Source organism: Ruditapes philippinarum, unplaced genomic scaffold (assembly GCF_026571515.1).
Source record: "Ruditapes philippinarum isolate M1 unplaced genomic scaffold, ASM2657151v2 ctg996_1_1_1_1, whole genome shotgun sequence".
Classification (NCBI taxonomy): domain Eukaryota; kingdom Metazoa; phylum Mollusca; class Bivalvia; order Venerida; family Veneridae; genus Ruditapes; species Ruditapes philippinarum.
In genome coordinates this window covers 14,750-42,478 of record NW_026856085.1, presented here as the reverse complement: position 1 = coordinate 42,478, position 27,729 = coordinate 14,750, and the positions used below count along the sequence as shown (strand labels likewise).

The window sequence follows — 27,729 nt, the reverse complement described above, 5'->3', positions numbered from 1 at the left end:
GCGCATCCGCACAGTCTGATCAGGATCCATGCTCTTTGCTTTCAGTTTCTCTACTTGTAATAGGGTTGGTAAGCGAACAGCATGGATCCTGATCAGACTGCGCGGATGTGAAGGCTGGTCTGGATCCATGCTGGTCTCAAACCCATTATGTTGGTTTTGTCGTGACGCGGCTCATATACTAGTAAGCAAAATGATCCACTATTTAGGTTCAACCAGATGTTACATTTTTTAGAAATTTGAGTCATTTATCGAAATAAAATTATGAGAAAGAAATATTGAATTTGACATTAATAAACAGTGGGTCTTGTATCAAGGCACCATCTGCCCTGTCCCCAAATACTGTCCGCTCTGTCCCTAAATACAGTCAGCTTTGGTATAGCATAAGGTCTTCAGCATACCCGTTTATGTACTATGACATGACGTGAACACTGAAGATAAACTCGTAGGGAAAGTCCACCAATAATTGTGCCAGGAATCTGACATGCTCGTATTCATTTACGAACATGCCATGAAGTAAAGCGAAGCATACCTTGATAAAACTATGTATAATCTGTTGATAAGCCAAAGATGATCACATAAAAAGCTTATTACGAACTTTAACTACTTAATAACTATTTAATAATTTCCGACGGGTAAAAAATTCAGCATTTGGCCGCAATAGTGCCAAAATGTTTGACCATGTGATTATTGAAGATTGACCTTTACGCGTTAATTTGCATCAGGGTCTTTCAAATAGAATGGTCTGGAGACAGACCAATTTTACGAAAAATGCTGTCTCGGTTGAGTCACGTGATTGGGCTATCTACCGACCGTGATAGGGCATAGCACATCACCATTCAAAAATCAAATTATAAGATAATGTTTTGTTAAATCAATCAAAATATTACTAAAAACTAACTCTGACTACATTATATTATCAGTTTTTACTTTAAAAGTAAAAATTTTTATAGATTTGCAATAAAATTAGAAATTTTTCTTTCCCGGTGTCAAGGTAAAAATCTACTGCTCATATTTGAAAATAGGTCCCAGTTTCATGTGCTTTTTTTAAAATTTATGCAATGTTCAATGACAAAATAGAAATTGATTTTACAGAGAAAAGATGTTATTAAATCGTATCAATTCATGTAAAAATATTATAATATTTCATGATGTTATTTGCAAATATTTGATGTTTAATTTGGTGCATTTTCAAAATGGCGCCGATTATCGGCAAATATTCTGAACAAACAATCTATGTTTTTTTAACAAAGATGGCTTTAAAAAACATCATTTCCTGAAATATTTATCCTTTTTTCAAAAGTTTAAAGATTTTTAAATAACATCATGTTGTTAAACTTTTCATTTTTGCTCTTGTATTTAATAATCGCCCTTTTCTTGAACACTTACATAATTTGCTTATAAATACATGTAACAAACTATACCGATTTATACCGAGACATGTTTAATTGTAGCAAGAAGGGTTTACATAGCGTGTTTCCAGACTATTCTATTTGAAAGACCCTGTTTGCATGTACGGTTAAGAAAACAGATCATGTGCTTCCAATTTTTTTATAAATTACTTTTATAAAGATATTGAAAAAGATGATTTACTGACCTTTGTATTCAATATAATTTTATTTCAGTACTAAAAAATAAAGAAAATAAATAAAACATTATTTTGAATTATAAATATTACAATCAAGTCAACAAAGATATTCCAAATATTGTACACAACTCTTCTCTAATCAGTTCCCACGAATTACATCAAACAAGGCCTTGGTCATGGCCGACTGTAGTCGGCTTAAATTGATGTTTTACTGTTAAATAGGCAATTTTTTTATGACAGTATTAATATTTTGATACTTTAATTGTTATAGAACGATATTAAATAATTGTTTGATCACAAAATGCACAAGAATTAATTGGGACATAGGTATTTCCAAATGAAAATTAAGGTTAAATCAAAGTATATATGTTATTCTGGTTAAGTTTCGTAATGGGTCTAATCCAAAACTTTAATGCCGCAACAGATGAAAAACAAAAATTTTAAAAAGCTGCTTATACAGTTTTGGAAGCCAGAACTAGCCTTGGTATGGTCAGCTCTGTCCCTAAACTAGCAGAAAATACTTAAAATTTCACATATGCCAAATAGACTTTCATACTCGCAGTAAACTTTTTTTTCTTCAAAATTTTATCATCAAAGGCTTGCGATTTCACATCTAGTTTTTACATGCTTCAAAAAAATTTATTGAAATCTATGTGACTCACCATGCAATTATCCAGGTGTGCTCTTGTCTTTGCGGGTCATCTTAAAAAGATGCTTTTATTTTATTGGAAAAAATTATCAATTTACATTACCGTAAAGCAACTGTCAATCAAAGTATGTCGTAAAATACAAAACACGGTTAGAAGTAATTCTTGAGATACCATCAGCCTGGCACATTAAAAACGTGAATTGTTGACCAACATATTTTATATGTTTCAAAAAAGTTCTTTGTCTTGACGAATTTTAATGTCGCAAAAAAAATACTCTTCTCAGTCGGAGAGCAAAAGATTTGAAATACAAAAATGACGACCGTCGCAGAAGGTGTGAGAGAAAAAGCTCTTTCTGATTACAGAAAGAAGCTCCTAGAGCACAAAGAATTAGAGGCACGTTTTGAAAGAAAGTAAGTATTTGCCAAATATTCAAAATCAGATAAAAATAACCCCTTATTTTACAAGAAAACCCCCCACTTGCCATTACCCGGCGTTTTTGTGCTGATTCACCCGGCTTTCCGCTTGGGAATGCCAAACGTTTCCCTCCTTCTTCTGAGCATTTAAGCCAAGATGGCTTGTAAGCTCCTCCTATACAGTATTATCAAGGATAACTTCAATAAATGTCACTTGTATTAAATCTTTTACTTTGTCAGCTCCGGTCGAGTAGAGTTTTTAAATGTTCAAAATACTTTCACTGAGGACAATGTTTTCATCTAAAACATTTCGAAGACATTTCCTCCGAAGATGTTCCATCCCCGTGCTGGAAATGTATGACATAAATTTTTTGCACCTTGAATATTAATATTAAAAAAGGTAAAGCCTCATGCAAGCTTGATTTACTTTTACTGTGAAATGGTATAAATAATCGTTCATTTTTATTTTACATTTTCCCTTTGAAATTATCATTCGATATACATTGCTTCCGTTTATTCTGGATCACTGTCCTATTATGGTTCCTACATAAGTGAGCAGGACACCAGTCTACGCTTCCGTTTTCAATCAGAATACCTCGGCTTTTATCGTTATCTTTTAATTCGAAAAGTTGCGATGTTTGAATTCAGTACTTGAACGAAAGTTTTCAAAACCATCACTATCTAGCAGGTACTCGCGTTACTGTAAAGCTTGCTTTGCAAGCAGGACCTTCAGGCCAGCTCTTAGAGCTCGCTATAATAAATTTGTTTAATATTGAATGGTAAACAAAATGATTTTATTACTGAAAGTCACTTTTCACCTCCCTTTGACGTTTCACCTCCTAGAGAGAAGAGTACTAGCCTAAACGTTTCAACTCCATTTTTTGTTATATATATTGTATACCGGTGCCTCATTTTTCTGTGGTACTTAACTGTTTAACACAGACAACAAAAGTTAGAAGAATAAAATTTTGGAAAAGAATGATAATGTTATTTTGTATTTTCACGGTTCAGAACTGTTCACATTTTTGTTGTAATATGAAATGCCAAATATGCACAAATGTATGAAAAAAAGAAATGCTTGTTTATTTTTAAATCTGAAATATATATTCCAATATACATACATTAATATCAATTTACACAAAAAAGAACAATCTGCATTCAGTGATTTTCCTGCTTATATAACAGACTCCGATAAAGGGTCTCTTCCCAATTGAAATTTTCTTTAAAATCATGCAGTTTTCCCAAAAATCTGAACTTAAACCTGCTTTTTTACTTCCCAAATTAGCAATTTTAGCGACAATTTTTCCCAAAATCAAGTGGGTAAGGCTTCTTCTAGTCCCAAGAAATCCGTGCATAAAATAGGCTGAATTGTGCACCTCTTGTGAAAAGCATGAAACTTGGCACAGTTGTTGGTTGATACAATCCATTTGATTTAAGCCTGGGATCCGGATGGTGCGAATCCAATATGGCCGCCAAAATCCAAGATGGCCGCCATATATTAAAAATTTCAGAAAATTTTAGTATTTCAGCTGTAGTCATACCTAGAACAGTATGAAATAGTACCAATTCATTATAGTTCACATTGAATAATATTCAAGCCTCGGATCCAAATAGTGTAAATCTAAGATGGTCGCCAAAAATCCAAGATGGCCGCCATATATTATTTTTTTTGTAATATTAAAGTTTTTTAGCTGTAGTCATTACAGATAAGTATGAAATAACACCACTTTATTATATTGCACATTTATTTGTATTCAGGCCTGTGATCTAGGTTGAACAAATCCAAGATGGTTGACAAAATCCAAGATGGCTGCCATATTAAAACTGTTAGAATGTTATAGTTTTTGCAGCTGTTGTCATCATTGCACACAGAATGAAATAAAACCGATTTTATAATAATTATTGTATCACACATTTATTTGTATTCAAGCTGCTGATCTAGGTTTTACAAATCCAACATGGCCGCCAAAATCCAACATGGCCGCCATATTAAAATTTTTAGATTATTTTAGTTTTTCAGCTGTTCATCATTTCAGATTAGTATAAAATCACATAAAATACTTTATATTACATGCTGTTTGAATATATCAGCACAAGGATAATTTATAAAAATATCAACCTGCCGCCAAAGTTAAATATGGCCACAAACCTTATCGTATAATTATGCAACTGTTGAAAAAAACATTCAATTTTCATTTTCATATTGAAAATGCTCATAATTAAATTGTTTCAGGTTTATTTTTTACTTGGTATAAGAACACAATAAAGAAACAAAGAACACTTAAAAAATTAATTTGTTAAACACCATCTTATAATTGGTATTACCTGCCCTTGAAACAAGACTTTATTGCTACAAGAAGCAAGTATCTTGCAATCAAATAAGCAGTGCATTATTCCAAATGATTTAACAGGTAGCTTTTCCAATGGATTAATATGTAGCAGACCTCCTATTGGGTCATTTTCTGCGCAAAGTTAAAAGGAATGGGTATAGGACCTTTTATAAATTCTAACTAACAGATGAGCAAATTTTTCCCTAAAAAGAAGTCATTTCATAATAATTTCAGATATTCAAAGGCTATGAATTTTGCATTTGATTAGAAATGAAAAGAATAATGTTACCCAAAATTACTTGCTGTAATCAATGTGGCCAGTTCTTAGAATAGTTATGGATACTAAAGCGAGTAGCTGTTGTACATATAGCAAGTTCGGTAGTATGGTCCGTCCTCAATCACTAGATAATATATTGCATGACTCTATTGCTCATAAAGGCAAGTGATATCCTAATTCGTTATACAATCTATTTTTTGTACTAAAATACCAAGATCTAGTACTTTAATTTTAATTTAATATTGATTCATCGTCGTGCAATACTGTTTTTATATTATCAACTGAAATGATATTTAAGCAACGTAAACTATGGACATTTATTATTGATCTAGTACTGAATGATGGGTCCAGTTAAGGTCAATTAAGTTTTATTATCATAGTGGTTCTAGAAAACTATGAAAATGAAATAAAAAAGCTACATTGATTTTCAATGAACAATAAAAACCTCATAAAATAAGCTAACATAGCCATGGTTTCACCAGTTCTTGTGTACTGTACTTTTATGACAAATGTGGAAAGAAGTAAACAAACAAAAATCATTTAATCTAAGTTAACAACAACAGTTTTTAGATTTATAAGTTGCTAAAAAAAGTTTATATGTTTTTGAAATCCAAGAAACTGAGATTAAAAATTGACCATTTGTTATATCAGGAAAAACATATGATTATGTAAAGGCTTTATCGTGCATTTCAACTACAATAAAATATACAAAGAAGAAATTTACAAGAAACATAAGAGCGTTGCCACTTGAACGCAGCCCCAACATTCACAGTAGTCAGAAAGTGAGTAATCAATTTAACAGACGATCTATAAATAGTCATAATTAGAATATAACCTGTATAGTTTAATTTGTCTATATTAGTCATAAATGATATGTTAATATGCCAAATGTACACAGATGTGCACACTAAATTCATTTTAACCAAAATGGAGGACAGCGACTTCAGAAAATCTCGCCTCCCGCCACCCATCAACTGAACTTTGTTCGGCATCAAGATAAGATTGGCTGCATGTGCATAAAACTTACGCACACAATAGAGGATATTCACCCTTTTGTGCCTACATTCATAGAGCGGAGACACATTTAAAGCTTGTCCTCGTGTCGCAATTCTCTACTTCTCATGTTGATGACAAAGTGTCTTTACAGTCTTCTTAATAGACGTATTCACAAATTTGATCTCGACGATATGTTGCATTTTTGCATAGAACGGTTCTTTATTTGACGCATTTGTGTTATCTTGGATATTAAGAACTGAGGACCCTCTGGCAATCACGGTTTGCAATCGGTCGTAATCACCCCTATCAGAGCTCGACTGTCTCATCATAGCGGCTACTGGTCACAGCGCTTGATACAAACAAAGTACTTAGTTAAAAACATTCCTTTACCTTCAGAAGCGTTATTTCCATCAAATCCGTATAGCTGTATTGACTTTGACGTGACTTATTGTCACAAATAGGGTAATTAGTTTCCCTATCCATTATGTATTTTACCAAACACAAACTGCTACAAAATGAGCACCTGTAAGCTGAACAGTTAGCTGCTCAATGCTCCCTATTCACCAACATAAGCTAATATTGCCCCTTGTCTTATCCAAATCCACAACTTTAACCTTTAAGTTTTTTCTGGCAATTCTGTGTGTGCAGTCGCTTAGCAAGAGTGCCGTTTATTATTTTGTTATATGTCTGATGAGTGTGTTATGACTATCTCGTATCATTTGAATTTGTCCAAAAAGCGTAATTTAATGCCCATCTTGATTTTAAGCCTACTGATTTCTCTATGATTGCTCTAAGTCCTACTACGCACTCTCCTATATCTATTATTGAACCTTCAAGTAGCTTTATATCTTTTCAACCTAAATACTCTTTGTTCTGCCCCATGACAATTTCTTTGCCCCATTCTTGGATTGCGGCGCTCTGGATTTTTAAAGTGCGTCCAGCTAATAAGACAATACTATTCTGCCACCTACACAGTTTGTTTTACGAAGGGCACAACCTAGTAATATTTCTTGAACATATTTCCAAACTGACGTAGAAAATCAATGCTTAATGCAATCTTCGTGTGAGTCTAACCAGTAATGTGCATGAACATTCCGTTTGATAACTTTGATTCCCTGCTTAAACAACTAAGCTATTTTATTATATACCAGTAGATATCTATATATCTATTCTTAGTCCTGTCAAAGTACAGGGGACTTTGTGATCGCTTTTCGTCCTCCGGCGTCCGCTAACTTTACTTTAAATAACATCCCTCAATCAAACCACCTAACGCATTTATCCAAACTTCACCGGACTTTCTTGGTGGTACTAAAAATTGTTCAAAATTTAATCAGCGAACTTCTTTGCCATGGCTGTACCGAAAGAAAAATTTAATATCTTCTTTTTATAAAACCTAGAGTAGACTAATATTGGCATTGATGTCTACCAAGTATGTTCAAATAAACACTGGGTCAAATGGCCCCGCCCAGGTCATTTTTCCCTTTTTTAGTAAAATTAAAAATTCGTTTTTATGAACCAAAGAGTACTACGATATTCAGGAAAATCTTCTTGGGTCTACCAAGTTGTTCAATAAAATCCTGGGTCCAATGGCCCTCTTAGGGGTCAATATTTTCCCATATCTATAGTAAACTTAAAACTCTCTTAAGACTCAGACTGGACTAGATATTCGATGAAACTCTCTAATGGGTGTCTAACCGTTTTCAATAAAGCCTGGTCACATGGCCCGCCGGTCATTGATTTCCTTATATGTTGTATAGCAACTTAAATAATTTCTTTGAAGAAACCCATATATTAGATTTAGCATGAATGTCTGAGGTACAAGTTTTTCAACATAAAGGCCCTGGGGTTTAAATGGCCCTGCTCAAGGTGTGGCGAATCGGTGACACCTAGGGCCATCATGCATCTTGTTAAAAGTGTTTTTTATTATTGACAAGTGTGTAGGTATAAATTAAGTATTTAGTTATTAGTTTTTTCTCTGATAGTCGGTCACAACATGTAATGGATAAATAAAATAAATTGCCATCAAGTGCCTATGAATCATTCTAAATCTGTAAAATTACCTAATGGACGAAATAGTGTTGATGGGACAATAGCAATTTCTTCATGTGTAGAAACTGATTGATGTCTTATATCTTTATATATTTTCAGTGAGAGAACAGTTGAAGGATCTTACAAAACAGTATGACAAATCTGAAAATGATCTTAAAGCCTTGCAGAGTGTTGGTCAGGTATTGTTCTGTTCTTTAATCTTATCTTTACACCACTGAATACTAAGTCTTGTACTTTTAAATTTTAACAGTCTTTTGTTTATGTAACATTTCATGTTCATTAAACTAAACAACATTATAGGTATAGGATGTGGTAAAACTTATGGATCATGCAAAATTTACCATTTTCATAATAGTATGTATAGCTGTTTTCAAACTGTAACAACTGTTTCCTCATGATAAACAAATTGCTAATGATGGACAAACCACTTCTAAATAGGAGATGCATAATAACAAATAGTGTTAATGTGGCTATCCTTTATGAACTGGCTAACTTTAAAATGTACCATAAGATATTGCCAATTCAAAAGTTCCAGTTATATTCCTTTGTATTTATAATGCACAGGTTGATATGATTATTCTGAATAAAGGTCAAACAATGTGATTAATTAAGCATTATACATGTACATTTATGTGTACTATTTACTGCAAATAAAATTCTTGTTATAATATGTAACCCTGATACTGGTGGTATAGCCTATAGATAGAAGTGCCTTTATGTCGTAAGTGTTGGTTGATTACATACTTAAAGCACTACTATAGAGGGTTGGTTATTGTTAAACCAGTAAGGTTTTTTATTTTGAATAATGCATTGAAACATACAATAAGTTCTTTAATCATATATAGTGTAATTAAACATATTATATTGTAGACACTGTTAGTGTTAGATATTAGGTTTATCATATCTTGGTACTACTTGTGTGCATCATTGGTATTATTATTTCTCACTTTGTGTATTACAGATTGTTGGAGAGGTTCTTAAACAACTAACAGAAGATAAATGTAAGTTTTTTTTATGTCTTGTACAGTTAGAATTATTAATTCTTTCTGCAAAATGTTGACAGTCCAATGTTAAGTAATTTACATGAACTACTGCTTTAATTAAAGTTTCTGTCTGATTCTTACTATTAGTTATGTTCTGATTATTTGAACTGAGCAAGATATGTTAACTTTAATAAATAAGAAATACAAAAATTATCACATTTAATTTATTATCATATTTTACCTATTTAGTTATTGTAAAGGCAACAAATGGTCCCCGGTATGTTGTGGGATGCAGGCGTCAGCTTGATAAAGCCAAGTTGAAGTCAGGAACCAGAGTTGCTCTAGATATGACAACACTGACAATAATGAGGTAAGATTTCAAAATATAATAATTATGTACGATACATGTCAAATATAACATAATGCCATTTGATCATAGCTTGCGCTGTTGGCTATTCAATCAGTGCATATTTTGAAACTTTCCCTAAAAATGTTGAATGGTTTTTGTCCAGATTAAAAGATGGGCATGTCAGCTTAAGATATTAGGCGTGGTAAGCGTAAAAATCTACTCGACATTTGTAATAACTTACTGTATTTAATAATAAATAGATTATGGCAAGTTATTGTGTTACACATTTGAAGCTTTTTTATTCTTACTTGAACAGTGATATGAGCCGTGCCATCACAAAACCAACATAATGGGTTTGCGACCAGCATGGATCCAGACCAGCCTACGCATCCGCGCAGTCTGATCAGGATCCATACTGTTCGCTATCAGTTTCTGTACTTGTAATTGGGTTTGTAAGCGAACAGCATGGATCCTGATCAGACTGCGCGGATGCGCAGGCTGGTCTGGATCCATGCTGGTCGCAAACCCATTATGTTGGTTTTGTTGTGACACGGCTCAATTATGTATTCATCATGATTTTTCAGACATTTACCACGTGAAGTAGATCCACTAGTGTATAACATGTCTATAGAAGATCCAGGGGATGTGAGTTATAACCAGGTTGGAGGTCTGGGAGAACAGATTAGAGAACTTAGAGAGGTACTGTATATTTAACTGCACAAATTACACGAAATATTTGCTAGAATGTTAATGAAAAATACATATTTTAATGTGAGCTAAACAAATATTCTCAAAGCTTCCTATGCTTGAAAAAAGAACATTATTTTGTCTCTGTTGATTATTTGTTTTATGACCAGCAGTGAACTAGTCATTTGTAACCCTTGCTCCAACCCCCCATTTAGGAGTCTAGAGGTAATATGGGGAAATGAACCGTGTTGTTACCTTCCCCATGTCCCTTCCCTGCAAGGTTAATGTGTTGGTTTATCTAGCTTTAGTGCCAGAAAAGAGGGGGATATTTCCAAAAGTACATGGGCATTTATTAGGAATTGTACCATCTAACTATCTCGGTAGGGCGTGGTCTTTACAGTTTAAGTCCCCACTATTCCTAGGATTGAAGCGGCTAGGAACTACAGTTGATTAATGCATGAGCTGTAGCAGCAGAAGTTCTTCAAAGAAAACAAAATTTATTATGATATTATCATTTTGTTTTTGTCTTTCAGGTAATTGAACTGCCTTTGATGAACCCAGAGTTATTCCAGCGTGTAGGTATCACACCACCAAAAGGTTGTTTATTGTATGGTCCACCAGGTACTGGTAAAACTTTGCTAGCAAGAGCTGTAGCGTCACAACTTGATGCCAACTTTCTTAAAGTAAGTGAATTTTTTACTTCTTTTACAGTATCTACTTAAGTAGGTACTTTTTTGTTTGTACATTTGTACATTAATTTAAGTATTATCAAACATAAACAATTTAAATAAGTTTTTAATTTCAATCAAACTTTTAAATATGACTAAATAAGACTATATTAATCTGTTTCTCAGAATATTAAAAGCTGTGTTCAGTAAAAATGTAAAGTACTAAGTTGAAAATCTAATTCAAAACAACAATAAAATACACAATTAGGAATGCAAGGTTGTGAAAAACGTGGGGTTTATTTCTCAATCTGAAACACATATTTTCTTGATCCATTTGTTATTCAGGTTGGCCTACACTTTCATTTAGTCCAATCAGATTCAATGATGATAGTAGCCTAATTCTTGTATTTTTTATAAAAACACATGACAAAATCTAAAGCCTATTCATTTTAACTGGTATTGATTAAATTGTTTGTCTGTTTCAGGTTGTATCAAGTGCTATTGTAGATAAATATATTGGTGAGAGTGCCAGGTTAATCCGAGAAATGTTTGCATACGCTAGAGATCATCAACCATGTATCATATTTATGGATGAAATTGATGCTATTGGTATGTTTCTTTAGGTCTTTAATCAATAACACTCTTGAACAAAAACTGATAAGCTTTTGCCACCTGAATAAAACCAGGTCATCTATGCTGTTTGTTCCGGTCATAAACTTTATATCTATACTTAATATCCCCAAAATTGTTAATGCATACTTGGACACCTTTTAAATCTCAATTATCATATATGTTAATGATAAAATCTGTAATTTACTCAAATAAATTTAACAGTGAATGAAAGGTAAGTATTCAATAATAGTCCATCCGTATCTATAAACCGTCCAACGTTACTGTCACATTTTAACATCTATCTTTAGCAGTACATGTACTTCTTTAAGTTCAGTATTAAATGTATTTAGGTAATGCCGATTCCAAACAACATAGGAATGGGTTAATTTAGTATGATAATGATTTTATCATTAACATATAATATGATAATTGAGATTATAAAGGTGTACAGAATACATATTTTAAGGTCTATATATTATTATATTTACATGTATTTACATCTACAGAAACTTGAGAATTTATTTAAAGCCCATATATATAGTATATATAGATATTGTTATATGTACATGTATAATATACTATATGATATATTACAGGTGGTAGAAGATTTTCTGAGGGCACATCAGCTGATAGAGAGATACAAAGAACTCTTATGGAGGTATATTGATTTATATAGTCTGTTACAACATGCATGCATATAAATAGTAACAAACTGAGATGTTAACAAGTAGGTTTCTAAAATTGTCTGCTGTCATCAAAGGCAAGATTACATATATACCTATGTTGAAAATCCTTATTCAATATTTATGTGCATGATTTTCATGGCCATGTGCAACTTAATCAGATTCTCGTGAAATCCCTAGTGGCATCAAGTAAGCGAAGTAGAATATTTTGAGTAGCTAGCATTAAAGTCAAGACCTTTAAAGTATTAAATAATAATGCAGATACTTTTGACACTAGTAAATGACAATGAGAACATTAAGAGGAAATAAATATACATGTTTGCCATCTTATGTCTGTTGTCTTTGTCTACAAGTAAAGCTGAAAAGTCCAAATATGACCTTATAGGACTATTGGTATCAGTTTGCCAGGGCGGCAAAATCAATTGTCCATATTGTCCCACAGCCTGTATGGACAAGTGGAAATTTTCTAAAATAAAGTATCATACGGACAAGTAAAGAAATGCTTCAAGTAAAAACGGACAAGTTAGTCAAAATCAGATTTTGCCGGCCCTGAACTGTTTGGCTTTAATTCAAATAATATAGTATTTACATTGGTTGTTTTCAGTTGTTGAATCAGATGGATGGGTTTGATGCATTAGGTAAAGTTAAGATGATAATGGCCACAAATAGACCAGATACACTAGATCCTGCTCTACTTAGACCTGGTAGACTTGATAGAAAAATTGGTATGTATTCTGCCAACATTTTGGTATACAAAAAAAACAACATGATCTGTTCAAATAAAAGCAGTATGAATTTTTCATGAACACTAAATGTTAGTAAAAATTTTGAAAAGTTAGATATACTGAAAATTTACTATTTGTCTTAAGCCATGTTTTATAGTTTTGCATTTAAATTAGTTGGAAATTACCAACAATGATGCCAAATTATATAACACGAAGAATCTTATTGTTATGCTTTTTAGTATTTTAATAACAAGAACTATAAGTCTTTATTTCATTTAGTTTCAAAAAAGTAGGGCTGGGAACGAATAAGGAATTTGATGTTCGAATATTTGTTATCCATATTTGAATATATTCGAATATTCGTTTTTACAACATTTGTTCCAATATTTCTCTTGGACGTATACGTATCCGAAATTGATTGCATTGAATACTATACTACTTTAATATGCTTGGAATAATAGACGATTAAAAAGACCTATATTACTACGTAAAAGTGTTTAATTTCATATATTGTAAATCAACATAAATGTTTACTTTTGAAATAAATTCATAATTTGATTGCCTTTTGTTCAGTTAATCCGACTGCTGATCATTTGTCTTATTAACGGGAGGTAACTCACGTGACTTGATTGACAGTAATATTCATGAATCACCGTAGCCTCTTAGCTCTTAACACATAAGTTATATCGAAAACTTAACTTGAATATTTTTTTTTTATTTAAAATTTTAGATAAGGTTTAAAACATTGTTCAGATAAATTTAGCTATAACGCAGTAAATATCACACAGATTCTAATTTCTACGGAATAAATATATTTTGACGGAATATAGACCCTGACCATGCTTTCCTAAAGCACCGATTAATGCATGTCGATTTTTTCGTCTTCACAAAATATAAGACAATTACTGATTAATCGGAAAGATTATTGCACAGAAAACAATAAATAAGATAATTAAAATCGGAAAGAATTACATTATATTCTGTTAAACAGGTAAATTGCAAACTGTGAAACGGGTGCCCTTTTGATCAACTAGACCCCAAAGTTTTCACAGTTAATTGGCGATAATCGTTGACACGCGTCATACAAACGTGTGAACACCTGGTCAAGTAAAGGTCAATGGTTTAATTTACGATCTTAATTGAAATTTGAAAGTAATAAAAAAACAAAACAAAAAAACATTCTTTTTTTTTTCGAATATTTGTATTCGTTTTTCATTGTTCGAATATTCGGTAGTGTTTTGAATATTCAAATATAATTCCCTGCCCTACAAAAAAGGTATATAACATATATCTCACTAAGGTATTTAAGTATAGTGCAAGACAATATTAGATATTGAGAGTGGTGCTATGATTTGTTCATTTCAGAAATTCCTCTACCAAATGAACAATCTCGTGCTGATATTCTCAAGATTCATGCTGCACCCATAGCAAAACATGGAGAAATAGGTAAACTCCAATTATTTATGTTTTCATGAAATTGTAAGGCAAAAAAAGGAAATATTTTTGTTGATACGATAGCTGGCATTGTCACTGTCCTCCAGATGTTATATCTGAATTGTTAAGAAAGTATTTGAATCTAAATTCTACATTCAAATTTCTTTATCATGAAATTTCAACAAAAAAAAATGAAATGATTTTACAAGAATACTGTAGCTAGTTTGTTCTTTATGCGTCTATGGCTGTGTGGTCAAACTAATTGACTTCTAATCACTTGCCCTTCAATGGTGTTTGTTTGAATCCTTCCATGGACTTAAGATTTATATATATGAGGAAGCTATCCAGCTAGCTTACAGAACACAAACACTTCTGCTAGGGGTGTCTCTGAGGTCATCCTCCACCAGGAGAGCAGTTAGCTGGAAAGTCATCATATGACTTATAGTGTCTGTCTTGTATCTTCTTGTATGGACCACTAAGTTTGATATAAATAAATCTTATGTTAAAGAAGTGACATGGAGCATCCATGGGTTTTATCTGCTGCTCATGTTTGAATTATTGATATGATTATTTTTTACAGATTGGGAAGCTGTTGTTAAATTATCTGATGACTTCAATGGTGCAGATCTGAGGAATGTCTGTACTGAAGCTGGTATGTTATTTACAAAATACTCATATACTTACAACAAAACAAAAAAACTACTCATATACTTGAAACTGTCCAAACATAGGTGAAGAAATATCATGGCTTTTCCTTATGTAGAAATCCTAATTCTAAATGGTATTAATGACAGACCATGTTATACAATTTATGTTAAATCAGAGTGAATATCTTTGACTGTATCAGTTAAGTCATACATGCCATAACGTCCCAGACGTCCGAGATTGTCCCGGAAATAAGGTATCTTTCCCAAAGGGTCCAGCAGATGATTTATGTCCTGGTAAAATAAAAATCAAAAATAAGATACTTTGCAGCCAGACTTAAATATATTATTATCAGAATCCCTAAAATTATTAGTTTTAAATTCAAAGGACTACAAGCCCATTTTATGAAAACCAGCCTGGTAAAGATTAATAAAAACTTTTTACAGAGTTACTGTACTTTCCTTATTTTCAAGCACCGACAATAGTCAAACTCGCTGTATAATTGTACTAGATAAATGTTAAGTTGTATTGATTATTTCAGGTATGTTTGCTATTCGTGCTGAGAGAGACTATGTTATAGAAGAAGATTTTATGAAAGCTGTCAGAAAAGTGGCTGATAATAAGAAATTGGAATCAAAACTGGATTATAAGCCAATATAATAATGTACATGTATACTTATAAAGTATGACCAAGATATTTAAAGTGCTGTCATTCATATATTATGTGAAATTCTAGTTTCATGGACAGTCATGTGACAAAGTATGACATTGAATAATACTTTACTTCTTGAAGACATATTAGTATGTAAAAGTAAAATAATATGAAAGTGAAGCTATGTATGATTTCTTTTTCTGCTTGTTTACAAAAGTTTCATTACTTGAAATAAATGCAAATGTGTTTCTCATTGAATAAGAGTTGATTTATTAATCATACCCATTACACATTATATGACTAGTAGAATAATCTTTTAGCTCTACAGAGCACACAATGCTGAAGGTGATCCATTGTGTCTTCCAATGTCTGCCATCCTTCGTCTCCTAGATCACCAGGTCAATAATGACAAAATTATACAGGAAATGATTTTTGAGTTTCAGTCTGTTGAACAAGAAGGCTGGTCTATAAAAAATGGCTACCAGAACTAACAATAGAAACTAGCTTTAAATGACATTTTTACCATATTCATTTGGTCAATAATGATGAACCTATACTGAAATGATCAGTGTTATGTCTTCCATTGCTCTGCTGAACAAAATGGCTGCCAGAAATAGAAACATACAAGCAAGATCTGCTCCTCAATTACTTAGTAGATTTTAATGAACTTTGGAGAAGTCTGTTACAAAAATTGCTGAAATGATTGCAGTCTGATGATTGAACAAGATGGCCACCAGTGCTAAAAGATGAAATAAGCTTTTAATGAAACATTCCAGTCACTTGGCCAATAGAGTTGAAACTATTCAGGAAATATTCTTATGTGGTCATTACCTAAATTGCTGAAACAGATCTTGTTTGCTGAACAAGCTGCCTGCTAGAACTAAGAATATTATATTTGTGTAGATTCAATACTAAATTTATTGAACTCGAGAGCCAGAGGCTCGCATAATATGATTTTATTCAACTCGTTCAATAAATTTAGTATTGAACTACACTCATTCAATATCCTCTATTTATTAAATAATGAATGAATGGATTGTCTTCATACTTCAAGACATCACCTTTCTGCACAGTTAAAACACAACTTTACCTTGACTATCTTTCAAGGTCAAATTATTGAATTTTTTTAAAATTGGCCAATACTTATTAAATAACTAGACAAAACGTTATACTTGTGTGACACATTGACTACTGTTTAAATAACCCAAATAATGTAATTTTTAATGTTAAATGACCTTGACCCAGACAAGTCAAATTCAATGAATCTTGCTTATATTATCTGACATTGATATATTTGATCAAACCTGGAACAACATGGAATAAGTAGAATATGAGCTTGTATGCCAATGTCAAATTCCTGATGTTTTTCTTAAATGTTCAATCTTTTAATTCATTTTTAATAAGATTTTTAGTGTTCACTCTCAGTATATTTCAGAAATATTGAGAGTTGCTTCTTTCAGATGCTATCATTATGTTATCAAGATTTGATCAGAAATGTGGTCCCTCACAGGGCGCCTCCAAATGTTACAATTTGTCATTTATTTTTTATGTGAATTGCATAAAAATTAAGATTTTTTACTAAAGAATACATGTATCAATCAACTACATTATTACAAAAATAATCAAAGACAACTCATATTAGTTCCTGACTTAGAATTATTAACTTTACCATTACACTACTATCAAATTACTACAGGGTTTTCATTTTTATCTGAGCCTTAGTACCAGATGTGCCAATGAAAACAACAGGGGATTCTTTCATTTTTTTTATGAAAACAACCGATTTGACAAAAGGTCATTGGGGTTATTTTAACCAACAGTCTGAAAATACAACCGATTTTAACAGCATTTTAGCTGATGATATGGATCGCCAATCTTAAAATAATGAAAACCCTGATTAAATATGAGTTTCCTGTATCCTGTCAGTTTTATAGTAAGTGTAAAATGTTATTTTTTTTAAATGATGTCAATCAACAAAGTTATCACAATTTAAGATCTATTCAATCACTAAACCTTAACATTCAAGGCCATATGAAGGTTAAGATCATATATGAAACATTCAACATGTTCAGTTTTCTTGCAAGTGTAAGAGATTGAAAAATTGTTCTATATTATGAACTTTGAAGGGACATGATTCAATGAACTAAAAGAGTTACTCCTCTTTGATATATTTTTTAATTCTAAACCAAAAGAGGAAGTAAAAATAAAGGAATTTCAACAAATATTATAAAAAAATCAAATATGCGTAAATATTAAACATATTCTATGGTATACACTGGAAAAAAGCAACAATTAAGTAAGTATTAACTTACTTTACACCCAATATTTCCAATATATAGTGAAAATAACATTTCAGTTAAAATTTGCAGGGTTGGGAATCAATCATAACTGCATAGTTACAACATACAAATTGTAAACAATACAATCTTTTCAATGAAAAAGATATAGTTTTATTTTTTACTCTTTGATGGAAATGGCTTAAAACCAGATATACATTGTAGGTACATGTATTAACATGCTCAACAATTTCATTTGGTACATGTTGCTTAGTTTAAGCAGAACTTTTTTGTAATACAGAAGTAACAGCGCTCTAACTTGAAGCAAGCCAGAATTTATATGAAGCTGTGTGGATCGATACGCGTCAACACAGTTTATATTGCTTTAACTACCTTTCTTTCCTTCAAATCAATCATACACTCATTTCAGAGTTTTAACCATAAACTTCAAAATTCATATATTGTCTTGCATCATTTACTAAAATTTCATTTAAAATGGATGTTAATTTTTCAAGAAAAATGTGATTTGTACGGAATGATATAATGCAGTTGAAAATAAAATAAAATATGACGCTGCCAGTTGTATCTGTTGACAATCTTTATAAAATTGTAACATATGTTGCTTTGGAATATTAAGAATATATGTTGTTTCATTTCATATATTATAAAGATTAAATTTTGCTTTGAAAGTTTACATTGTGGAAGCTTAACTGCACATATATAAATGAACAAATTGCTACATAATTTATAACAACTTATCACATCAACCCTGGTGCAGGAGTGTAATAAAACCATTAAATAAAATGATATTAATCTAGTGATATAACACTTTCGTTATACATACAAACATTATTGCACACAAAGTTTGCTAATGTTTACACTTAATAGGTGCATCAATGAACAAGAGCCCGGTTTGAGCCGGGTGATGCTCCCCGAATAGGTTTTGGACACAGGAAAGTACACCTCTTGTAGTTTCAGAGTTATGTCCCTGGAAAAAGTTCAAAGTGCAATAATTCCAAAATTAGGAAAGGCAGAGTTACTGTTCTTTGCACTGCACTTCTAATCACTGTTATCTATCAACTTACAAAGTTTCTTGTTGATATCTCTTATGGTTTCCGAGTTATGTTCCGGACAACTTCAAAAAGTAAAAATAAACAAAGGGCAATAACTCCAGAATTAGGCAAGGCAGAGTTATGATTCTCGTGCACTGCACTTCTACCCATTGAGATACATCTACCTACAAAGTTTCATGTTAATATCTCTTATAGTTTTACAGCTATGTCCAGTACAAGATTTTTCTAAAAGGGGAGATAATTCAAAAATGAGGCTTAACAGAGTTATGGTTTTTTTTGCACTGCACTTCTATTCAATGAGATATATCTACCTACAATGTTTCATCTTGATATCTCTTATAATTTTAGAGTTATGTTCCGGACAAAGTTCAGTGTTAAAATTAACAAAGGGCAATAACTCCAAAATTAGGACAAAAAGAGTTATTGTTCTTATGCACTGCACATCCACCCATTGAGATCTATTCACCTACAAAGTTTCACGTTGATATCTCTTATAGTTATAGAGTTATGCCCCGGACAAGATTTTTCTATAAGGGGAGATAATTCAAAAATGAGGCTTAACAGAGTTATGGTTCTTTTGCACTGCACTTCTACTCAATGAGATCTATCTACCTACAATGTTTCATCTTGATATCTCTTATAATTTTAGAGTTATGTTCTGGACAAAGTTCAAAGTGTTGAAATTAACAAAGGGCAATAACTCCAAAATTAGGACAAAAAGAGTTATTGTTCTTATGCACTGTACATCTACCCATTGAGATCTATTCACCTACAAAGTTTCATGTTGATATCACTTATAGTTTTAGAGTTATGCCCCGGACAAGATTTTTCTATAAGGGGAGATAATTCAAAAACCGAGCAAAATAGAGTTATGGTTCTTTGACACTGCACTCCCCCTCAATGCCCTCTACCACTGTATGAAGTTTAAACAAATTATCTCCAAGGGTTTTTAAGTTATGCTCCGGACAAGAAAACGGACGGACAGACGGACAAGGCGCCGACTATATGCTCCCCCGAAATGTTTTGGGGAGCATAAAAAATTACTCTTTTTCAATAGTTTATCATTCTTATTTTAGATATGTGATAAATAGAATATTATATTTGTGTATGTTCAACACTAAATTATTGAACTGGTTGAATAAAACAATGATTATGATAATGCCAGTAGTTCATATAATATGAGCCGCATCACGACAAAACCAACATAATGCGTTTGCGACCAGCATGGATCCAGACCAGCCTGCGCATCCGCGCAGTCTGATCAGGATCCATGCTTTTCATTTACCAACCCTATTACAAGTCGCAAAAGTGATAGCGTACAGCATGGATCCTGATCTATGATTCCTGCTTTTTACACTAACATAATCAAATAAAAATTCTGATAAATGAAAAACAATAAATTTTTTATCTCTTGAATTTTTTTATTGATGTTGTTTATTTATTCAAATATTTTGTTGTTTTTTTTTTAATTTCTAGGATAACTTTATACTGTTCTGTCTGGTGATATCATGAATAAATGAGTAAAAAATAAGCAGGTTTATAATTATTTAAAAGGCACTTTATGACAAAATTAAACAGTTGCCTATCAACTTAAATTACAGGATGTTTCAAACACCTGACAACAGAGAAAACCTATCACTGAAGTTATCAGAAGTTCTAGATGATATTGGTATCAATGAACAAATGGTTATGAGAAGAAGAGAAATGCAAACGCTGAAGGAGAATGTTGCAACTGTTGTACGTAGGTTCCTTGATGAATTTATAACTATATATATACTAGGGAGTCAGAGTGAAGGAACAACAACTATAGGACTTCATTCAGACATTGATACACTATACTGTTATCACGATTATAATATAATACAAGACTTGTCAGAGTGGGAATATGACAAAGATAACTACTTCATGATACAAGATGAGAACACAACCCCTGGGTATTGTTTCCTACAACTGCTCAGACACGATAGACCTCTTCCTGCCACTGACATTCCTGATAAAGATCATATAACTGATAGAAAAGGAAGAATTTTACTTAAGAACTCTAAAAAAATTGATTTAATGTGTAAAGGTGCTGTACAGCATGGACCTTCAATTGCTAAGCATGGACAGCATTTATTTTATGATAGAGACTTAGTGTTAGCTTTTCCCTGTAAGTCATGGCCTCAGTCAGCTTCAGGATGGTTAGAGAGACAGGGTATTGGAAGATGGCCAACACAACAGGTCAAAAGAGATGCAGCCAGTACTCCATGTTTTGTTGTTCCGACTGGAAGTAAGGTCAGTGTATATCCTGAACTAGAATGGAGAATATCTACGTCCGTTGCAGAAAGATGTATAATGTTTAATTTAAATATAACACAAATAAGATGTTTGGTGTTAATGAAAATGATTCTTAAATCCTTCCTGAATCCTCAAGGGGGAATAAATTTATCAAGTTTCATGTGTAAGACAGTTCTATTACATTGTATAGAAAACACAGAACGAAGTAAATGGAAAGAGAACAATTTATTGACATGTTTAATATTCTGCTTACTTGAATTAAACAGATGTATACAGAATGACCATTGTTCTCACTTCATTATACAGGAAAACAATTTGTTTGCTGGGCAATTTACACCTGTGACAAAATATGACCTTTCAAACATTTTAAGTGATTTTATACAGAGCATTGAACAAATGATACTTGGAATTGATATTGACGATCTTGGATGTAGACTTCAAGTTAAACTGAACATAGTACCACAAAGAGCATATGATTTTCCTTCTTCTTTTGAAATACGTGAAGAAAATTCATTTGATAATAATTATAAATTTGCAATGGAATTAAGTGATATGCACTTTCAAATCTTAGAAATATTAAACGATGAACATAATACAACAATGAAACAATCTGTTGAAATACTAGTGGCTTATAGCAAAATTGGTAATTGGCTAGCGCAAGATTCATTCCACCTTATACTTCCTTTTCTCTTTACAACACATGGAACTCTCCTGGCATCATACAGCATTGGTGAAAATAACCAAGTGTCACCTGAAACAATGGCTTTGCTATTAAATGGTGTGAACTCTGACTATACATCAGGCAGACTGAAACTGGCTTCAGTATTGTACTGTACAGGAGATATGGAGAATGCTGAAATAATTCTGAGACACAAAGAGCAAACATATCACTTTTTTCCTGTTTTACCTGTCTGTAATTGCTGGGAGAATACACCACCACAAACAGGAACTGCAGAATTCATGAGTGTATGCACTAAACAAAGTATCAAACATAATACTGCATTTTGTGTCAGATTCATAAGGCCGGAGATCAACTGTGTTCCTCATGAGCTACAATATGAAATGTTTAGATCTACACAAGATGACATGACACACAGGGATAAAACAGATGACTGTTGGATGGACTGGGCTACAGTTGATTCCCTACCTTTCCTATATTTCCTACAATACAAGGTCTATGGTCATCTACAAAGATATCTAGATCAACAACAAGCACTTAATAAGCTTATAAAAACCATAGAAACAGATGAAAACCTTGGACACAGAGAAACAGCTCTCAATATATTAGGACAATGTATGGAACAAGAAAACAGACCACAGCATGCATTAAAATGCTACATGCTTTCTCTTGGAGAAAGGAAAAGAAACAATGCAGCAAAGTACCATATATGTCGACTTCTTTCTCGAGTATTGGATGACCAGTAGAATTTGGGATGTTTGTTTTCAAATGTTTGAAATACTTCTTGTCCTATTTAGACATATCCAAGTAATATGATATACTTTGCATTTAATTGAGGATTGTATCAAACATATTACAGCATTCACATTCATTCTTACAGGAGATAAACTGTGTTCGTCATGAACTACATTATGAAATTTTCAGATCTGGACAGATTTCATGTTGCACAAAAATAAAAAAGAAGATTGTTGGATTGACCGTGTTTTGGTTATTTTCTCTATCTTTCCTTTACTTCCTACTTCCTTATATGATCTTATAATGGTCATCCAAACAGAGACCACGATCAACAACACTCAGTAATCTTATATGAACCATCATAAGTAATGACTTTGTACTAAAAAAGCTCTCAATATTTTCGGGCAATTTATGGAACAAGAAATTAGGCCTCAGCATGCATTTAAAAAGCAATAAAAGAACAATGCAACAAACTTACAAATTTGCCATCTTCTCTGTTGTCTCATAAAAGTTGGCTAAAACACAATAAGATAGAATGGGACAATTATCATTATAAATGAATATTATTTGCCTAAATCATAGAGAACAAATGAGCCGTGTCACGACAAAACCAACATAGTGGGTTTGCTACCAGCATGGATCAAGACCAAGCCTGCGCGTCCCTGCAGTCTGATCTTAGGATCCATGCTGTTTTCTATCAGTTTCTCTACTTGTAAAAGGATTTGTAAGCGAACAGCATGGATCCTGATCAGACTGCGCAGGCTGGTCTGGATCCATTCTGGTTGCAAACGCATTATGTTGGTTTTGTCGTGACGCGTCTCAAATCAATTTGCAGCCGTATTGATCTTCCAGTTATCCATCAACCACACTTCACATGCCTTAGTTTATAACTTTTACAACAAGAAACATGGCAATGCCACGAAACCAGGTTTTCAATTATCTCCATTGTAGATAAATATGACGTTGTATTTGAAATACAAATACAAGCAATAAACAATGTAACTATGTGCAATGTAAAACATGAATAATGTAGGAGGAATTGCCACAGAAGAAGTGTTCACTATATATTCTGTATAAGGAAAAAATATATTCTGTATAAGGAAAAAAAAACAAAGGGCCGTAATTAGGTCAAAAATTATCCAATCACAAAACCTCTACAATATGCGCCAGGGCACTTGATGATATGGCTTCTGTGAAAGTTTGAACAAAATCTGTTGAGAAATGTAGGACTAGTTCAGCACAGAAGAATTTGATCATTATATATTGAGGAAAAAAAACAAAGGGGCATAATTAGGTCAAATATTATCAAATCACAAAACCCCTACAATATGCGCCAGGGCACTTGATAACAAAGCTTCTGTGAAAGTTTGGTCAAAATCTGTTGAGAAATGTAGGAGAAGTTGCGCACTGTAGAAATTGTTCACTATATATTCTATATAAGGAAAAAAAACAAAGGGTCATATAATTACGTCAAATATTATCCAATCACAAAACCCCGATAATATGTGCCAGGGCACTTGATAACAAAGCTTCAGAGAAAGTTTGGTCAAAATCCGTTGAAAAATGTAAGAGGAGTCGCGCACAGAAGAAATTGTTCACTATATATTCTATATAAGGAAAAAAAAAACAAAGGGCTATAATTAGGTCAAATATTATCCAATCGCAAAACCCGGACAATATGTGCCAGAGCACTTGATGACAAAGCTTCTGTGAAAGTTTGGTCAAAATCCGTTGAGAAATGTAGGAGGAGTTGCGCACAGAAGAAATTGTTCACTATATATTCTATATAAAAAACAAGGAACATCGCAATGCGATGCAACCAGGTTTTCAGCAAAATATTTCACAGAAGATTTGTCATGAAGGGGCATTTGTTTTTAATTGAACTTTTAGGAGGAATTATGGCTTTTTTAATATTCCTCAAACAAAAATGATTGAGAAATTTTATGTTGTCTATTCGCCTTTTTTTCCCAAATGTTTTAGAAAGGTAAACAGTACTTTATTTTTGCTTAATTTTTGCATTTTTGCGTCTCTTGTCATTTTCTTTTGTCAACAATATTGGCGTGTGGTGTTTTGTGCGATATCAAGAAAAGTATGTTCACAATTTAAAAAAAATACTTGAATGATGTCTTGGAAGAAACATGGGAATTTAGTGAGTGCCAGGGCACTTGATGACAAAGCTTCTGTGAAAGTTTGGTCAAAATCCATTGAGAAATGTAGGAGAAGTTGAGCACTGTAGAAATTGTTCACTATATATTCTGTATAAGGAAAAAATATACAAAGGGCCATAATTCGGTCAAATATTATCCAATCACAAAACCCCGACAATATGTGCCAGGTACTTGAAAACAAAGCTTCTAAGAAAGTTTGGTCAAAATCCGTTGAGAAATGTAGGAGGAGTTGAGCACAGAAGAAATTGTTCTCTATATATTCTGTATAAGGAAAAAATATACAAAGGGCCATAATTAGGTCAAATATTATCCAATCACAAAACCCCGACAATATGTGCCAGGCACTTGATAACAAAGCTTCTAAGAAAGTTTGGTCAAAATTCGTTGAGAAATGTATGAGGAGTTGCGCACAGAAGAAATTGTTCACTATATATTCTATATAAGGAAAAAAAACAAAGGGCCATAATTAGGTCAAATATATACCAATCGCAAAACCCTGGCAATATGTGTCAGGGCACTTGATGACAAAGCTTCTAAGAAAGTTTGGTCAAAATCCGTTGAGAAATGTAGGAGGAGTTGCGCACAGAAGAAATTGTTCACTATATATTTTATATAAGGAAAAAAAACAAAGGGCCATATTAGGTCAAATATTATCTAATCGCAAAACCCTGGCAATATGCGCCAGGGCACTTGATGACAAAGCTTCTGTGAAAGTTTGGTCAAAATCCGTTGAGAAATGTAGGAGGAGTTGCGCACAGAAGAAATTGTTCACTATATATTCTATATAAGGAAAAAAAACAAAGGGCCATAATTAGGTCAAATATATACCAATCGCAAAACCCTGGCAATATGTGTCAGGGCACTTGATGACAAAGCTTCTGAGAAAGTTTGGTCAAAATCCGTTGAGAAATGTAGGAGGAGTTGCGCACAGAAGAAATTGTTCACTATATATTTTATATAAGGAAAAAAAAACAAAGGGCCATAATTAGGTCAAATATTATCTAATCGCAAAACCCCGACAATATGCGCCAGGGCACTTGATGACAAAGCTTCTGTGAAAGTTTGGTCAAAATCCGTTGAGAAATGTAGGAGGAGTTGCGCACAGAAGAAATTGTTTACGCCCGCCCGAAAGCCCGCCCGCCCGCCCGCCCGTCCGCCCGCCCGCCGACATACCTCAATCTAATAACCAGTTTTTTCCTTCGGAAAACCTGGTTAAAAACAAAGGGCCATAATTAGGTCAAATATTATCCAATCGCAAAACCCCGACAATATGTGCCAGGGCACTTGATGACAAAGCTTCTGTAAAAGTTTAGTCAAAATCTGTTGATAAATGTATGAGGAGTTGCGCACAGAAGAAATTGTTCACTATATATTCTATATAAGAAAAAACAACAAAGGGCCATAATTAGGTCAAATATTATCAAATGGCAAAACCCCGACAATATGCCCCAGGGCACTTGATGACAAAGCTTCTGTGAAAGTTTGGTCAAAATCCGTTGAGAAATGTAGGAGGAGTTGCGCACAGAAGAAATTGTTTACGCCCGCCGCCCGCCCGTCCGCCCATCCGCCCGCCGACATACCTCAATCTAATAACCAGTTTTTTCCTTCGGAAAACCTGGTTAATAATACAAGGCTTTCTTCCATAAAATTTAGCACAGTTAGGATTTAACTGAATTAAGAACATTAACCTTTTCTCTTATATAAGCGTGTTTTGACGGTTTTTTGCCCCCCCCCCCCTCCCCTTTTGTAGCCTCAATGAAAAAAAATGCCCTATTTAGGCCCCAAACACTGTTTTTTTTCGTTTGAGAAATATTGTTAAAAAGTGACTTTTTTTTCGCTGCAGCCGCCCCCCCCTACCCCCCCCCCCCATCCCCCCGCCCCGTCAAAATGATACATCAGGGGGTTGCCAGAAGGTGGATGTGCCCCCTTTTGTTTGAGGGGGTTTAAAGGGGGGCAGTAGTCCCCCTCATCGCCAAGAACATTTTGGACATGTCACAGTCTAAAAATGGCCTCAGGTCGATCTTAAGGTGACGTGAAACCAATGCTGAAAAGCCTTTTACTCATCTCAATGCAATGAGAAGATGCAGCACTTTGAAATCAGTTTTGATGGAAAGAAACAATGCATAATGGTGATTTTTAGCAATTTTGAGACATTCCCCGTTGCCACGGTAACAGGAAATTTAAGATTGAGCAAGTTATGGTTCAGTCAACTATGTGCCAAGTTTCATCAGTATTGAAGCATTTTTCATAGTTTTATAGCAGTTGGAACTTGTAACAGTAGGCTTTTCAATGAAAATGGCCATTTTTCACAATATGCTCATGGGGTAAAAGGTTAAGGAATATATTTATTTATATCAAGATATAAACCAAAATGCAATTAATCAATTTTTCAAAAATTAAGATATCTATTAAAAGATCTTCAATTTATCAATGGCCTAGACTGTTCATTTGTATTTATTTCTGTTATTAGATTGTATTTATGTGATTTAGCAATTTCATTTTGTACAAGCTATATGACAGAGTAAAGCCTTTATTTAAGTGACCTTCTCAGAGGAAGGGGTAGCAGCAACCCCCCCCCCCCCTCATCCCCAAGAAAATTTTGGACTGGAGGGGCTAAAAATCGCCTCACATTGTTCTTTATGTAACATGTAAACAACACTGAAAAGCCTTTCACTCTGTCTCAATCTAATGAGAATTTGCACCTCTTAGAAATCAGTTTTGATGGAAAAAAATCAACGCAAAATAGTGATATAGTGATTTTTGGCAATTTTGAGATGTCCCCT

The 27,729-nt window shown here is 33.1% G+C and overlaps 3 protein-coding genes across 3 annotated transcripts in view; 2 read left to right on the top strand and 1 right to left on the bottom strand.

Annotated features, from left to right (window-relative positions):
• Positions 1-2,379, bottom strand: part of LOC132745360 (tyrosine-protein phosphatase non-receptor type 21-like) — a 30,184-nt gene extending 27,805 nt beyond the window's left edge. The window contains exon 1 of the mRNA XM_060734268.1: positions 2,248-2,379. The gene's annotated coding sequence lies outside the window, so the exon portion shown is untranslated. The remainder of the gene's footprint in view (positions 1-2,247) is intronic.
• Positions 2,380-2,519: 140 nt separating this feature from the next.
• On the top strand, positions 2,520-15,954 carry LOC132745345 (26S proteasome regulatory subunit 10B-like). Its single transcript, XM_060734241.1, has 13 exons — positions 2,520-2,645; positions 3,334-3,336; positions 8,404-8,479; positions 9,262-9,301; positions 9,533-9,653; positions 10,217-10,331; positions 10,853-11,002; positions 11,473-11,596; positions 12,196-12,257; positions 12,887-13,007; positions 14,373-14,453; positions 15,022-15,093; positions 15,628-15,954. Exons 1-13 carry the CDS (start codon positions 2,548-2,550, stop codon positions 15,744-15,746), a joined length of 1,182 nt encoding a protein of 393 aa, XP_060590224.1. The 5' UTR covers positions 2,520-2,547; the 3' UTR covers positions 15,747-15,954.
• A 1,975-nt stretch (positions 15,955-17,929) lies between these two features.
• On the top strand, positions 17,930-23,029 carry LOC132745341 (uncharacterized). The gene is made up of 2 exons (XM_060734236.1): positions 17,930-18,034; positions 20,689-23,029. Exon 2 carries the CDS (start codon positions 20,690-20,692, stop codon positions 22,787-22,789), a length of 2,100 nt encoding a protein of 699 aa, XP_060590219.1. The 5' UTR covers positions 17,930-18,034; position 20,689; the 3' UTR covers positions 22,790-23,029.
• The last annotated feature ends 4,700 nt before the right edge of the window (positions 23,030-27,729 follow it).

Coding starts and splice junctions, on each gene's coding strand:
- LOC132745341 (XM_060734236.1), top strand. CDS start 20,690: ATGTTTCAAACACCTGACAACAGAGAAAACCTATCACTGAAGTTATCA.
- LOC132745345 (XM_060734241.1), top strand. CDS start 2,548: ATGACGACCGTCGCAGAAGGTGTGAGAGAAAAAGCTCTTTCTGATTAC. Junction 11,003..11,472: donor TTGATGCCAACTTTCTTAAA/GTAAGTGAATTT, acceptor TGTCTGTTTCAG/GTTGTATCAAGTGCTATTGT. Junction 14,454..15,021: donor AGCAAAACATGGAGAAATAG/GTAAACTCCAAT, acceptor TATTTTTTACAG/ATTGGGAAGCTGTTGTTAAA.